This window comes from Poecilia formosa, unplaced genomic scaffold, assembly GCF_000485575.1.
Source record: "Poecilia formosa unplaced genomic scaffold, Poecilia_formosa-5.1.2 Scaffold0, whole genome shotgun sequence".
Taxonomy (NCBI): domain Eukaryota; kingdom Metazoa; phylum Chordata; class Actinopteri; order Cyprinodontiformes; family Poeciliidae; genus Poecilia; species Poecilia formosa.
Window position 1 is genome coordinate 6,195,508 of NW_006799939.1, and position 17,298 is coordinate 6,212,805.

At 40.1% G+C, this 17,298-nt stretch overlaps 1 protein-coding gene across 3 annotated transcripts in view; it reads left to right on the plus strand.

The window, feature by feature from the left end:
* The window catches only part of bckdhb (branched chain keto acid dehydrogenase E1 subunit beta), an 80,289-nt gene that overhangs the window by 17,108 nt on the left and 45,883 nt on the right, over window positions 1–17,298 (plus strand). For all 3 annotated transcript variants that reach the window (XM_016679609.1, XM_016679580.1, XM_007564576.2), the window contains exons 7-8: window positions 2,282–2,379; window positions 3,417–3,527. In XM_016679609.1, coding sequence (XP_016535095.1) covers window positions 2,282–2,379; window positions 3,417–3,527 — 209 coding nt within the window. The remainder of the gene's footprint in view (window positions 1–2,281; window positions 2,380–3,416; window positions 3,528–17,298) is intronic.

Here is a 17,298-nt window from a genome sequence, read left to right on the forward strand (position 1 = left end):
ATTTCGTTCAAAGAATATAGAAATGACAAGGGGAGGAGTTGGAGCCAAATTGTTACCGCAGTTGATAAACCCGATAAGTTTTCAGCTGTTCATCGTTAACGTGACATAAATAGGTTATAATGATTTTCATTCAGTCAGAACTTTATGTTGACTCTAGCCACATGCATCACAGGTAGATTCTAGTAAAGCATTGATTAATGCCTGGTTTTAAAATTAGTTAACTGGACTTGTAGCCATTATTTTGTGCCCATGTGGCTGGACACCACACGGCACGACGAACCCGATCGAACCGTTATACCTAGGATTTCTGTCAGGTTTTGAAAATGGGCCGACATTCCACCAACAACTCATGTAGCGTGTACTGGACATTACACTAAGAGCACCGGAGTTGAGCCTTTTTTCATTCAGTGTCATCAACAGAAAGAAAAAAAGACAGGAAGAGACGATAAAGCCGATAATTAAAATGAGGTCGATAGGTTTAATTTATCGTGCGATTAATTGATTTATCGTTTATCGCGACAGACCTAGTCGTGAGGACTCTGGATGTAGAAGAAAACCTTATGTGTTCATCATAAATGGTCTAAACGTCACTCTTAGGCGGTTCTGAGTTCCCCAGAATGAGGGTGTAAGTTGTCATTAAGATAATAGAGTTATTACATTTAGTAATCCAGCCGGAAACATGAGCCAATACATCTCGACTCCGGTCAAGATGCATTGGAAAATACATCCCCCCCGACCCCCCACCTCCTGCCACATTTGATGCATATAAATACATCAAATGTATCAGGATTTTTTTTGTTGTTTTTCTTTTTTCTTTTCATTTATGCAGAGCTTTTTATGTGTGTCAGACTGGCTTCATAGTTTCTCTGTTTTTCAAAGCAAATGCCAAACCAGATGTTTTTCTCTGGTTTTCTTAAACAGTGAACTTCCTTCTGTAGACCAACAGTGTCAAACTCATGTTTTATTTCAGGCCACATCAAGATCCTCAACGGGCCACTTGTGGCAGAATGTATTAAACTATTAAACTGCTCTCTTTGCACTTATTAACATTAAATAATGGTTAACTTCTTTTCACATTGATGTAATTTGGCCCTACACAAATAAAGTCTGATTTTGACTAGTAAAACTATTTTTAAACACAGAACTGATGAATATCTTGGAATTCTATTTGTGTGGCCGTCCTTTTCTTTTTCTTTTTCTTTTTCTTTTTCTTTTTGGTCTAAAAAGTTCTGTCTATGCATTCATCCACCCCTCCAAAAAATATCCTCCTTTCCATTGATCTTTTTTATGTTTGGAAAACTCGATTGGGTTTTGCATATTTTACATCTGAATTCTTTATATTTTAACCCAGCAGGTCTTTGGGATTAGCTATTTCTTTTCTGTCACACCGCTTAGCAAATGGCTTCAAAGCATAATGTAGCAAAGTTTCCACAAAGGTCTCATATCCACTGCCTCTGTAGAGTATAATTAGTTTATTTGTCTCTTTGTGTTCCCTCTCCGTAACATTTTTAAGATTCAAATCATTAAAAATCCGCCAAACACAGATTTTCTTTTATCACCAAGCTTTGGGGCCAAGATTATGATGTCAAATGTGCCCTAATTTTAAGATTCATAAACGATGGGGGGTTTTTTTTAACAGCGAACCTTTAGGAAAGACATTTGTTCCCCCTTTTCTTTAAGGTCTCCAGGAGGTTTAGTTTGATTTAAACCATCCACTCACATGCACTCTGTGTTGGGTTTAGTTCAAAGACAGACTGACCGCGAGGCTTTCCCTTTTGGACTGATACTTTGTTTTTCTGTGGCTCTCCTTTTCTTTACCTCATCCCATTAATGTGTTGCGGGGGGAAGATTAATCAGTTCTGGGCCCGGAGCTGGAAGCACATCTGATTGGATCATGTATTCGATTGTGCTCATAAAAGCTCACAGTCGTCTCTGGGAGAAGAGATTCTTGGGGGGGAAAAAAAATAGAAAGAAAAAAAAATCTTCTAGATGCATTTGAAACCATCCACACAAAATGCTGAAGAGGAAGACTTTTTTTTTTTTTTTTTAAATTGTGTTTGATGGTTTTATATTTCACCACTTTGTCAACCGGTCTATTATTTAGGGATACTGCTGGTATGGGGTTCAAAGTATTTTGCATAAAAATCACAGGGTTACATAGTGGAATGATGAATGGGTGCTTTGAGCCTCAGCCATATTGTCTTCTGCATGTGAGCTTGCATATAAAGTTTGAGTGTGTGTGTGTGTGTGTGTGCGCGTGTGTGTGTGCGCGTGTCCCCAGTGGAGCAGGTTCCAGTCGATTCCTACACCATCCCTCTCTCGCAAGCTGAGGTCCTACAGGAAGGAAGTGATCTCACGTTGGTTGCCTGGGGGACACAGGTACGTGATGCGGCCAGCGACACCTCTCGAAGTGTGTCGCCTGAACATTTCGGTGTTTTAGTCTATTTTCGGTCATGTTTTCGTGTCCCATCTCCACTAAATGACATTTAATGCTTCAAAGAGAGGCTCGTAGTGGATTAACTTTAAGTCCATCACAAATCCCCGTTGCAAGGCTTCTCAGCCGGCGGCCTTAGATCGGGTTCACCACGGCCTCCACAAAGCATCCAGGCTTTTCTTGGATCACAAGGTTTTAATGCTGTAGGTTCTGTCTTCTATTGTTGTCTTTCTTTTTACCTGAGAGATTTTATTTTTATAAAAGGCCTGCAGCTCCCCAGGAATCATCTCAGTTTTTTTTTTGTTTTTTTTATTACGGCTAATCCCAAATGTAATGTCCCTGCACGGTGGCAGGAGGTCTCCATCGAAATCCGTCTTTATTTTCAGGTGATGGCAGACATCAGAGTCAATATGGTGAAGGACAAGAAAGCAGGATTTAATTACTTTTTAAGACCATAAACGAAAACTAAGTCTGACCCCAGCCACAAATCTTTAAAAATGTGGGGAAAATAAGAAGAAAGCTTGTTAGGATTGTTTATACATCATATGGGTTCTTATCTTTTTACACCATCTCTTATCTTGAGTTAAAGCTTATAACAAAACCACCAATTTTGAGTAAGCTTGTGCAGGTCTGTGTCTTGGTTCTATGATATAATATTGATTTTCAAGTAATTCATTGATCTGAATGGATAAGAGAACCGACCCATGAATTCACTGCCAGACAAGAGGCTGCTCTCTCCTTTTCCTGTGACATCAGAGAGGCCTGACCAGTCAGGTCTGCTTGTGCACAGGTAACAATAGTCACCAACTTTTATTCTGTATTTAGCGACTTTTTTTTGGACAAATAAAAAAAATTGAATCAGCAGATCAGATTTCTTAGAGATTTTGAAAAAACTGCGATCGATGCGCCTCGACTGTAAAGCTGTACTCTTGTATCGCGGCCCAAAGTGTAAACCACAGTTAATGTCTTCCCTTTCATTCAGATCCACGTGATGAAGGAGGTTGCCAACATGGCTCAGGAGAAACTGGGGGTTTCCTGTGAGGTCATCGATCTGAGGACCATCCTGCCCTGGGACACTGAAACCGTTTGCAAGGTAACTGCTGCTGCACCCGCTGTCACCAGCACAACAGTCGTCTGAGAAAACTAGGTTTCTTTACGACAGCCTGTTTGTTTTTACCTGTCATATGTAGGCACATTTATAATATGACATAAAAATACAACGAACAATTAATAAGAGGCTTGTGCTTTTTGATGGTTGTTCCAACTTGCATACCGAACCGTTTTGGAAATAATTGCCATAAAAAGATTCTTTCTCATTTTAATGGCTATTTGTGTACTAAATCATGGTGAGCCATACTGATGGTTTAAAGAGCGCTTTGGAAACATAAACTGCAAGACCTTGGATGTAGGAAATTGGTCATGAATATTCCCTCCTCTGTGCATTTGGACCACTGCTTTTAAACAACCATAGAATATATCACAGTTTGTCTAACCGCGCTGGCTTGTTTTACAGCTGAGTAACAACATTTGATTGAACTTAGCCGTTTCCATTTTATTTTTCAAGTTCAACACCTGGCTTAGTTTTTACAGTTACAGTGCAGGACGGAAAAGCAGGAGGAGGGAAGAGGCTGAAGGAGACGGTCAGTAGTGATGGTGGAGGGCAGGGTTGTACCTGAATACTTAAAACCGAGCATGATCATTGATCCACCACTGAAACTCTTACAATTGGCTTCAAAGTGAATATAGCCTCATTTTTTTTCCCTGTTTGAGTCCCATTAAAACAACTGCCATGAAATTGAATAGCTTGTTTATGAGCTTCGCAGCCCTAATGCCAGACTCGAAGCATATCAACGGTCTCATTCCTCCTCATTTCGTCGCACCAAAAGCCTGTTAAACATCTGCCAAACACAATGCTCAAATTCACAAAGACGTGTCCTTCCGTTCATAAAGTCAGCACTGTTGCATTTAACTGCTGCGCTCATTCATTTGCGTTTCCTCCTTTTTTTGTTGGAGTGCCCCCATTAACGGCTGTTTTGCCTAGTTTTGTTTCCATCTGCCTCAAAATGAAAACAGCCTTTTGATTAGGCTTTTATGAAATTTCACTAAAAGGGCAGAAGCGTTTCTGGTTTAGTTATAATTATCATGGGGGAATAATGCATGGAGCCAGTTATTCTAAGCTTTTATCTCTGCTAGTCAGAGGCTGAGCGCATAATATTCTGGATTGCGTAAGATTTGTCATCTGCGATATATCGGCTTTAATTCAAAACTAATTAAATAACCAGATGTGTTTGATGCATGAGAAGAGATGAAGGAACAGTGCGTTAAGGGGGACTTGTCCTCTTTGGTTACTTTCTTAACCCCTGCAGGAAATTTGTAACTCTTGGTGTTTCCTATAGCATGGAACATGCCAAGGCTTATGTATAACTTAGCACCGGGACTTAAATGCCTTAATTTTGATTAAATAATTCTATAAATATTTAACGTATTTAATAGCATTTTTCTTTTCACATACAAACGTCCTGAGCCAGAACCTTTGTATTGTTTCTGATATGTGTGTTAATTTTGTGCACAATCGGCATCTGCAAACAAAGATGGACGACAAAGCCTCTTCTCTGCCCTCTAAGGGACTATTTTGGGTCATAAAACCAATCTGATGAGATGCCAGAAAAGACTATTGTGCAAAAATGAGTTAGCCTATCAGCAAAACTATTCAAGGCTAAAGTAGCATCTCAATGCTAAGCATGGTGCAGCAGCACAGACAACCCCAACGCAAATGGTAGCGTCCACAGCTAAAAAAAAAAAAGAAGATATTTTGCTATTTTTAGTTTATTTAAGTTGTTCAACCATCAAATTGGTGCAAAACACTATTGTATTCATTCAGTTTTCAGGTGTTTCAGTAATCGCTGATCATTCATGTAACTTTGAAAAAAATACTTCAGAAATGTATACTGTGGACTCTGACATTTGCATTGGATACGTCTGTACACACACACACACATATATATACATATATATATAGATAGATAGATAGATATCGTATTTTACACACAATTTTTAAGAAGAAAAAGTTGCTTCGCATCTTCAAATGTGAAAAATTCCATTTTCTTTATTTTCTATCTTTTCCATCTTTGTAAAATGAATGACCTTTCCTTCTCGGTCTTCTGGTTGAGCCAAACAACTCGTATAACTCTTGACCTTTTTAGATTTTTTTTTTTTTTGTGTGGCTTTTTTAGAATGTGACAACGAATAAGAATTGCCCAAAAACTTCATTGCACCAAAATAGCAGTCTAAAACAAATCTCCCAGACATTAAAACCCCCCTTTTAAAATCCATAAAGCAAACCAAAAAAAAGCTTAATGTCCACTTCTCAGTAGCAATGAGACACAAATGGATGAAATGAGAAGCAGGACCCTTCATGTCCTCAGTGACCCTGTGCAGTGCAGCCCTAACCACTGGGTGCTGCGGTGCCGCTCTGGGCTGGCAGGACTTCAGATGCCTGGGAAACGGCAGTAACTGCAGATGTTTTTTTTTTTTTTTTTGTTTTTTTTTTGGTGTCTCTCCAGTGTATTACTGGTCTAGGTAGAAAGCAGTAGCACTTGATAATCCAGGTTGTTAGATTTGATGAACATGATGTGGATTCAACAGTGTAGAAGAAGAAGAAGAAGAGCAGGTAAGAGTAGGGAATGAAGAATAATAGGAAGGTAAGGAAAAGGAAAGTTTTACTTTATTTTTTCCATTTCCTTACGGTCTTATCCTTCTCTCCTTCATTCTTCTTCTATCTGCCACCAGATTTGAGATGAAAATCTGGCCAATCAGATCAGTTAAACGAGTTACCGCCCCCAACTGACAAATACGCCCACTAAACACAAGGAGTGAGCACAATTTTTCAGCAAGATGGTTGGACTGGACGTGTTTTACCATTCACTGAGTTGTATTCATGCTCATAAATGGGAATAAGATGTGCTCTTTTGATAATTATACAGTATTATGATTGCTTAAGGCAAGTCTTAGGGTTTTTGGCAGGAATGTGATGCCATAGTACTGCCACTACATAAGAGTACCTTGCATTATTTTAGACCCCCATGAGGCAAAGGGATTGTAGAGTAAATCCACCAAATTAACAAAAAGGCTTTGCAAAGGCAAATTATCACTGTGTCTCAACTTCCAAATCAAAGTGCAGATGTCGACCTGAACGAAATGCAGTGACAAAACCCTTACTTAAACTGTCTTAAAACTAGCTTACTCAAATATCAATTTATATAAAACAATATTGTAAGGGAGAGGAGGCCAAAATTCACCCACAAAGAAGTTGGAGACAGAATGGTTCCTTTAAGTTAGAGCTGGGTGACATGTTGACGATCTTCTAAAAGTAATATAACGCAATAGCTTCTGTTTAAATCAATATGTTTTTTGTGGTTGACAGTGGAAAAACTAAAGTTCAGATAAGACCGAAATTATGCTTTTCTTTTCAATAACAACATGGAAGCTGGTCAGACTTGATGGGGAGATGGACGCAGGTAAATTTTGTAGGTTAGGAGGAGATTGACCCGTCAAAACCGTGACATTAAATATGCAGCCAGAGCTGCAGTGAAATGATTTTGATCCAATTCATCTGTTGGAACGTCCCAGTCAAAGTCTCAACCCAAATCCAGTTGAGAATCTGTTAAAATACTTATTTCCTTAAAATGCTGTCTCCATCCAACCTGATTGAGATTTAGCAATTGTGTGAAGACTCGTGCAGTGATTTAATTTTCCTAGATGTGGAAGCCCGTCTCTGCTCCACACAAACGATTCAAATGACAGCATTAGCTCCTGCATGCCATGAAGTGCTGCAGAATCCTGTTAATTCATGTCAGGTAGAAGGGGAAAACATCTAAAACATGCAGGACAGTAGTCCCTGAAGACCAGGACTGAGAAACACTTTGGTCCTGCAAAGCCTGGACTCAACAGACCGATTATAAATATTACTGTGTTGCAGTCCATTCAGAGGAAGATTTAATTCTGTTCTACTGGGTAAATCCAAGTATTTAAGAGATTCTCCTCTCTTTATTCCATGACTGTAGACCGACCCTAAAGTAAACACGACACTTGATTGCACTGGGTTCCAGCCGCTGTGCATCAAATCATTATGTCGTCCATACTCACGAACAACGCACAGCACGTATAGTTGACAGTGGATCGCAGTGAAGTGGTCTCTTTGACAAACACTTTGTCGTCCAGGTGCTATTCTGGGGCTGGAAGCTGCAGTAACAAAGCCAGTGTGTCAACTACTTAATTCAAAAGCTTGTGCACCTGGCGTTGAGCTCTTCCGGCATGCACACGTCTCTTTGAAGCTCGCCTTCTTTGCGCTCCTTATTAAACGGCTGTCAGATTCAGAGCGTGCAGAGACTGCAGGATGGTCTGCAGGCGCACATCTGGCTCCTTGCAGCCAATTAAAATTGTTCATGTCCTGTGAGTCACACTTACCTTGTGTATCTCTCAGACGAGGCCGTGTGGCAAGTTGACTCGGACGGTAGACTGAGTGCTGTTTTTTTTGTTTTGTTTTTTTTGTTTTGTTTTTTTTAATGTGATGTGCGGACAGATGAAGCAAATGGAGACTGATGTGTCTTGGAATAGGAGATCGTTAAGGTTGCACTATGCAGGAACTCCCCTCCCCCTTTTTTTTTTCCCCTTCTCCCCCAGACCACCACCAGGTCTGCATCCATCCAAGCATAATCAGCCGTCTGGTTAATAAAGTGCTGTATGGAGAGTATATGGTGTGAAAGTCCAGAAAATGATGTTTTATTTTCTCCCTCTGTTTTGATTGTTCTAGTAAATGTAGTCAGGGAAGCCATTCTTAAAGTAGTAAAAGTGACTGGTTTTGTTTTGCCAAATGCACCACTGAGACGAAAAGGTGGAAAACGTCTTCCTGCCAGTACAGGCATTGTCGGACCACATGTGGAGCTGCGTAAAGACGCACTTCCTACATATGAGGTATTCCACTCCTCACCGAAAGGCTGGGCTGCTCTCCCCAGTTTAATGACTTTTATAGTTTTTCACAAGAGAACTTGAGTCATTATTTCCTCGCATTCTTACATGAACGCACATTTGCTTTACTTGTCTGGAGTAAGAAATATTTTCCGCAGCTCCCCATTAATATGCTCGTTTTTCAGAGTCCAGATCTGGCCGGCTAGGAAACTGAGAATCTCGCCGGAGCCAGTCATAATACAGTCATCAGTTCATTGCCTCTGACGGGAGGACGGTACTTCCCACAACACCACACACACACGCATACACTCACACAAACATATTTTTTGATGGGTACAAGCTCTTCCACCTGGGACTCCTTCAGAATTTCCACTAGTCTGAATTTATCAAGCGTGTGCTCAGTCCGTAAGAGGCTTCTCTGTTACAAAATTGCTATTGGTTCACTGATGTGGCCAAAATATAGTCTTGTAGTATTGTGGCAGAAACGTCTACAGAAGGACTTCAACTTTCTCTGCCACTTGATAACAAAGAGGAGCACAGATTCATGTGAAAGTTCTACACTTTGCTTCGTACAAAGAGTCTTCATCCTACGCTATTGAGAAACGTGCTTACTGAAGGCGTGGACTCTGTTAAAGTTTTAAACAACTGAATCAGATTGTAGCCAACCATTTCGATTTGGTTGTAGCGTGTGTAACTTTGTAGCTTAAAGGAAATGATGTACACTGTAAACAACTCTGGGGGAGGCTGGGCTACTACATCTTTGCCAGCAATAAAAAGTCTTAAACATTCCTCTTGCTCCAGCTTTTCATTTCTCTAATTGATAACTTTAATGTGGAAGCGTGGCGCCCACGAACCGAACGGCTTCGTTCACTTCCTTTGCCATTGCCAAACTACAGAAAATCAACATCATCATTCATATGTTCTTCTGTTCGCCCAGTTGATATTCAACCGGACAAATCAAGCTCAATGGGAGAACTCCCAAACGGAGAACTGAAGGTAGATGAGAATTGAACAGAACTGCATAGGAAGGCAGCAACCAGGCTAAATGAATGTTAAAGTGAACATTTTTCTTTCATTAATGAAGGCACAAATTAATTTTAGAAGACTTTTTTTGGCAGTTGCTGGGTTTGTCCTGGATGTACTTCAGAGTGGCTTTCCATTTCTTTTTTTTTTCTTTTTCTTTTTTTTTGTTCTCTGTCAGTATTATTGGACTCGTCCAACTGTGATTCACTCTTAATAAAGTATAAAATTGAGGTTGTGTTCCTTCCAAGCAAGTCTGCATTTGCCCACGTGCTTGCAAGTCCAATCTCTTCGGATAAAACCCCTTCAGTTATTTTTGAGCCAAAATCAGTCTATATATATAAACTGATATATATATATATATATATATATATATATATATATATATATATATATATATATATATATATATATATATATTTAATTGAATATTGATATTTTAAGCCTAAATTTCATGCAAACTATTTGTTTTCATCATTGCAATAACGATTAAAGATATCACCCATAGAGTCTACCTCAAGCTGACTAGAGCCACACAGGGACTATTTAGGAAGCCAGAGGCTATGTCATACGCCACATTACACTTACAAACATTTTCTCTGCTAATACAAGAGGAGGCATATTTGCATAAACGGCTTGAGTTCCCTGATCCATCAGGACTGTATTTGTCTGGCGTGGTCCGTGAAAGCTTTCTCCAGCACGCTCTCTTTAAGAGACTGTGAAGTTCTGTCCCTCGGGAGAGGGATCTTTGCTTCCTCCTCGGCTGGAGTCTCTGTGACAGCAGCACTGCTTGGATCTCGGCCCTCATTGTGATGCAACCGCTTTTGGATAAACCTGTTCAACCCGAGATGCACATGCAAAAGGGAGTCACTTTAGGACACAAGTGCTCCGAAATCCTCAGTTTTCCCCCCCCAAAAAAGAAGAATTATGGTTCTGCGTATTACCCAAAACAAAAGGCGTATTTTACTGGATGGTTAATGTAATTGGAGGAGATCCAGGGAGAGGCTAATGAGGAGGAATGCGGCTGAGCATCTGCTCTGGTTCTTGGAAGCGAGGCAGGTTGTGATGTGTACTCCCGAGGCTTTCGCTGATAAGACCGTCTTATCGTGGCGTCACTCCCCCATGGCTTTCTCTTCTAATGGTTTCAAGCTGTAATGCGCGTCCCGAGTCGGCTGACGGCAAGTAAACATGGCGAACGGACGCAGCTGGGAGCCAGGCGGGGAGAAATACGGCACGGCTGTGTTTGTCAATCGCTCAGGTAGAAAGAAAACATGAACGCAAATGGACTCCAGCTCGGGGACGTGGGGGGGAGTGGGGGTTTGTTTGAGCGTCTAGTTCAGCGTGTTATCAGCTAGATGGCTCTGGTTGTTGTTGGCTTTTATGCTATCCACAATAATTACACAAAGGGAGTAATCTATCATTTGAGGTCGCCTTAAACAGTGTGGAAATGTTATGAAGCTGCATTTTAAAGAGGTGTTATAATGAAAGTATATTGCTATGTACGCTGCAGCAAACCTGATTGTGGCTTCTTCACATGGAAATTGTTTTGTGATAATGGATGGAGAGGCTCTCAGATATAACATCAACATTTATTACCTATAAACGGGGCTGGAGAAAAGAGGCTATCTTTAGAGGGAAAACCAAATAATCAGCATGATTTTCTAACTTTTTTTTTCTTTCTATTTTTTTACAATAGAAAAAAAATAGCCTTAGCCTTATCTGAACATGTTTCAAAATACATTCTACTATCTAAATGTTTGAGTGCTAGGATTAGTGTGGTTAAGTGGGTTCTTGGATTTGCTTAGATTTATACAGGAAAGGATGAGGCCACTTTCCGCAGAGAGTCATTCCACCTCATGCAGCAGTGACATTTTTATGGTTCACAATAAACATCAAGATGTTTGCTTCATTTAATGATGGAGCTTAACATTGTTTCCCCTTGTGTAAAATGTATCATTTTGAATATTAAAGAACCTTATAGTTGCAGATATAAAGTAACAAACTCTGAGATGGACTGACTGGTATTAGAGGATCTATTTCCAGAATAAATTGTATAGCATAAAATGTTGTTTATTATATTATAGTTGTTTATTTATTTTGCCAATTCTTTTTTTTTTTTCCCTACATCACAAATCTAAATGAATAGCGACCAAACAAAATGGGTGTGTTTTGACAAAAATATACAAGAAAGTATTGCCTTGTGACCTGGAGGGCGAAAACATTCATCCCCAATTCTTGCATGTGTGGAGTGTTCCCCAAACACTTATCATGCATCATGTGTTTCATCTCACATAATTACCAAAATTACGACAAATAACAATAATAACAAACACCACATACCGACATCTGTTGTCCAGGAAAGCAGACACACAGACAGGTCATCTTCCTGATGTTGTGGCTCATATATTTATAGCCGACACTTAAAATTCCTTGTAAAATCTCCATGTAAATTCATGTTTACCTCACTGCACTGCCTGCTGTCAACAGCCTTTGAAACTTGCCCATTTATTTGCTTCTCCTATTGACTTTGTTCCCTTGAACTGTAATTGCACTTCTGATGCTGATATCTGCTCTTGAAGCGTGTCTGCTCCTGCTCTCCAGCATCAGATGATGCTTCCCCCCGCAGTGAAGGTATGGAAACTGTTCACTTCTGTCAAACTGGAGAAAGTCGTGATCTCAACTCCAAGGCATCACTTTTCATTTGTAGTAATTTGACATGACCTTATTCTAACAGCACTTGGAGCCTCCTACGCTTGCTTCATTTCCATGAAACTTCCTGTAGAAATGATGACCTGTCCTTTTTCTTTTGTGTACTTTTTCCATTTAGAAATGTAAGTCTAGGTCCTATTATGACAGAGCAGCTTATTAAGGCTACCAACAGGTGACCTGCTAGCTCCACACTATGGTTTGTTAGAGAACGAGTGAACACTTGTTTCCATTGTTTTGTGTTTCTCATAAGCAAAGTCAGTGAGAAATTAGGTAAATTCTAGTATTATGATGTACATCAACATAGCTTTTATATCATGAAACCATTTTTTTAAAGAAGTATTTTCTTAATGAGACAAATACTTAATGGCTGAAGATGAGTCTTCAGCCATTTTAGAAATGAAGTTCAGAGTCAATAAGTTAGTAAGTATGAAAAGTTTCCTGTGGTTTGCTCTTCCAAATGATTACACAAATTATTGAGTGAAATAATGTGAGCTTCAGCTTTAGGTCTCATTGGTCAATGCAATGTTATTCCACTGACTAATAATAATTTAAGTTACATTTATGGTAAAAGAAAAATCAATTGCATTGTTTGGTCTAAAAATACTGTAGAGGACATATGTTTTCACATCTCGTACAAAAAACTAAAAGAATCAGGAACTAAGAAGCTTACCTCTGGAAATAGTGCCATGTCAACCAAGTCATCTTAACTATTTATTTGTATTTCAGTTACCAATTTAAAACCCAGAATATTCTTTTAATTTCCGCTTTTATGTTCTGATGAGCAACAAAAGCAACGTAGGCATTTTTTTTTAGAACTTATCTTATTTACAGAGCAGCTACGTTTCAAAGATTCACTTCAGATCAACACACTGAAAATTTCATCTCATTTTCAGGACAGAAGCCAAGCAAGCCAAAACAACCACGTATGAATAATAATAATAACACTATGGAGTCCCATAAATCAGACATCATCCAAATAACAGTTAAATCCCACATCTTATTTAAAAACACATGCTCTCGCAGCATTTCCCCCCACCAGCAGATTGAAAACCAATAATTGCGTGATTATGTTTACCCCGCTTGGTTGTTTTTTTTTGTTTTTTTTTTCAATCACTGCAATTTTCTCGTACTGTCTTTGAGAAAACACGATACGCTAATGCACGGTTTGCCTTCGCTGCTAGATTACTTGCATCGCCTCAATGCCCAGATCTGACACCCGGCTCCGCGGCAGGCAGAGGCTAACCTTATGTGACTCTGTGGCCTGGAAGCGAGCTGCGGATTCAGGCTGCCGGCTGATGATTAGCGCACAGACAGATCGGACTCATGCCTCCCCTTCAGCTGCTGTGTCTCGGGGGGCCAATATCTGCTCCTTGGCTCACCGCAACACCCTCAGTATCTTTGGCCTGCCGTTGCACATGCAAGCAGACTGGAAACAATCAAAGTAGAAAATAATGACACAGGCACAGCGGTCAGAGGTTTTGGGCACAAAAGTTCTTATTTATTCATCCCGAGTCTGTAATTTCAAAGTTAACACCGTGCCCCATGGACAAACCCAGCAGGACTTTTGTGGGACTGGGGTGGGGGGCCGGGGGTGAGATGGGGGTTTCATATGGTATTTGTTAGCGTGTGTCATTATGCTGTCATGAGTACAGCTTGCTGTTAGGTAGTTAAATTGGTGGAAAATTACTCACTAGTTCAGAGATTCAGCTTCTAATTCTCTCCCTGGGCTTCCCTTGGAGTGCTGTAATACACACAGAAAAGAGACCTTCAGAAACAAAACCCATCAGCTCTGTTTATTCTAGTTCCATTGATTTTAAAAAGGCACAAGAAGCCCAACTGTGGCACATAAAAAAAACAAACACTGTATAGTAATTTCTCCACTTGTCTTCTGCAGTCTCTCCACTTGTGTGTCTTTAGCTGATCGTCTTTCCATTCCTCATCTTGGCAGTGGCTTTGGCTCACATACCTCAGCTAGGCACTGGAGATTTCTTAAATTCTTCGCAGGTTCCCTCGTCGGTAAAATGTGGCCTTTAAATTTGGCGGCTCCGCTATAACAGAGTATTGAAAACTCATACACAATACAAGCTTGGATGAAAAATAGTGGATATTGGCCGTAGTTCAGCTGGTGACAGGCTTGCTATGCAGCCGACTATCGAACATTGGAGGTAATAATCCCTGGGTGGAGAGTAGGTGCAAATACATAAACAAGGCAGGGAAAATAACAATTTCTGCCCCTGTGTTCGCCTCTGCTCTTACATTCTGGCCTGTTTCAACATTGGAACCTGCTAATTACTGTAATAATTGTGATGGCAGTGAGAGCTCTAGATTTGCAGCCACCTTTCTAAAAGCAAGCCGCACTTTTAAATTGGACATATTCCTGATGGCTGGGTCGTATTTTTTTATATATTTTTTTCCACTGTAGAAATAGTTTTGATGAGGAGCCTTGGCGTGAGGCATGGGCAGATTGAGATCATTGAGGTCAGCCTGTGCGCTGATAACACAACCCAATGGAAAACACTGACAGTCTGAAGTCACAAGGACAGACAGACAGACAGACACTCTGGAGGTCTTCTTGGATAGTACACTCCACCAGATGATGTTACCCAAGATTTTTTCCACATCTTTTTTCCATAAAAAAGTGGGCCATAAATCATAGTCACTTCCACCAGTGGAAACCAAACTGAAAAATAATTCTTCTTGAGTCTCAAAGCATTTTATTTTTTTAATTCCCCCCCCCTCATCTTTGGGAAAAACACAATGTATTTTGCAATGACAAAATATTTTCCCCCAAACACGTTTCCACATCTGTTGGTTTTTATGTTGCATCCTGTCATCTCCCTGTACTGTATCCTTTATGCTGGTTGTTACAGTGGAGGCCATGGGGGCTGTCTGAGTGAAAAGCTGATACTAAAATTGCCAACGTGCAATTTTCTTTTCCTCATTGTTCTGTAGTATTGCAATGTTGTGATGAGGTTTTAAGTCCATTGGCAAATGGGATATTCTGAATTGAAGGATTGACAGGGATGGCAGTAAAACAGACCAGATTTTTTTCTATAAAGACTGCAAGGGTCGACTTTTGGTCAGCCATGTTTCTGGCTCCTTTCCGTAACCGGTGTGGTATTTATTTAAATATCTGTTGTACAGTCATAATTACCAATTGATTGAATAATTGCTTTTTATCTCACAATTCATTTCTCAAATGTTTTGAGTTGGTGTGTCTGTTAGGATCAGTGCCACAAAAATTGAACTTCTTAATCAATGTGAGATCTTTAAATGTGCAGAATATGGTTAATATTCATTTCAACAATTGAGCCGTAATGGTCTTGGGTTGTTTTTGCTTTGGTAATTTTATTTACCTGAAAAACTGAATAGTAATCTCATGAAAGATATCTGTAATCACAAGTACTGGGATGGATTTGTCCTTTATAAGAACTGAAAGTGATATACTGTTATAAGTGATTTTCATTGCCATTTTATATTACAAAATTCCCAATATTTAGACTTCATGGCAACTAGCTGCTGATGTTGATTATTCTCAAGTAAGTTTGAATGTAAGTTTCACAGCAGACCAGCAACAACGTCGATTCAGGGACTCTGATACTCTGACAGTCAAAAACAAAAACACAGCAGTCACTGACTTCCACTTGCCTGTAACTGTGAGAACTCCATCCTGTTATCCATGGGGTTAAGATCAGCAGGAAAAAGCATTGACGTGGTTGTTTCCTGCAAGTCTTTTTGCTTAATGACTCTAAAGTTTTCATTTGTGAGAACCGTGTGTTCTCTCTCAGTCCACATGGGCAGCCATGTTGCTTCCACAGTAGTTGGTCATACAGCTTCTCCTTATCAACTTACAACATATCCTTCATATGTCATATGTAATTTCCATCTAGAATTGTTAAAAAACATCTTCAAAGTTAATGGCAGCTTTAAAATGTTGATAATACAACAGTGACTTCCAACCATGGAGCAGGGTAAAACCACAGAGACACGTTCATTTATCAGTTGCCTTTATCCAATTCTATCGCAGAAAGAGATGAATGTTGATTCATTATTGGGTTTATCAACAATTCCCAACTAACAAATAACTGCTAGAAATCTCAAAAGTCAGTTTAGACATTAGCCTACAGATCCATCGTCCTGAGCTAACTCCATTTACGCACTGCAATAAAATGTTAGAAATTGTGCAACACCAGGATAGAAAGTAGACCTGGGGTGTGTTTATATATGTATGCCTGTGTGGGCGACGCACACCATCAAGGCTGCTTTTTATTGCACATATTTTCATCATCCAGTCATCTTGGTCAAGTGACTGACAGGTCATGAAATCCTTGACAACAGTAACAAGTAAGATTTGTTGCTGTCTAATTTTACTGGTGTTTACCTGGAATCTGCTGATGTGAATAAGCCGCTGCTCTGCAGAAAAGTTCCAGTCTGTTTCCTTCAAAGGCTGTGTAACATCTTTTCATGCAGGATAGCCCGATGAGTAAGAAAACCTCCTTACAAGACAGTTAAATCTGTAGAAACCGCCCCGCTTTGTCTTAGATTACTTTGTAAAGCCTATAAAATTGCTTTATGATTTTTTTACTGCCATACAATCTGCTTGTGTAGCCTGTGAGATGCTCACCAAGAGCTGTCATCACGTTGGCTACTCGCTTTCCCATACATGTGTGCTCACTGATGCTCTCAGTGATGCAGAAATGTGGTGAGTGTGGATCTTTTATTACCTCTCGTTCTGCAGTGAGACGGGAAGGTTTTTTTTTTTTTTTTTTTTGCAAAGAGTAGACTCTGATTTCTCCCTCATTGCTGTCTGCTCCCTTTTCAAATTGGCCACACAGTCGCCGCTCTCTCACTACATGTAAAAGACCACTTTCAGGGGCCTCGCAAGTAGCCGAGACTTGTCGTCTTCGGCTCTCATTTGTCACGGACGACGCACAGTGGCACATGAGTTAGGGCGCTGCTGTGGCCGCGCAATTACAGGGTCGACGGAAGGCAAACAGAGCCAAGCGGATCCAGCGGCAAGGACGACTCCTCCGTGGCGGCACTGAACTAAACATTCTGTTACTGTCATGTTTTGATGGACGGCCTGAGGGATGGAAGAGGAACATTATTATGGGAAGGCCGGGAGTCATTTGCTGTCTCTTCAGTTCTTATGTGTGGAAACGTACAGT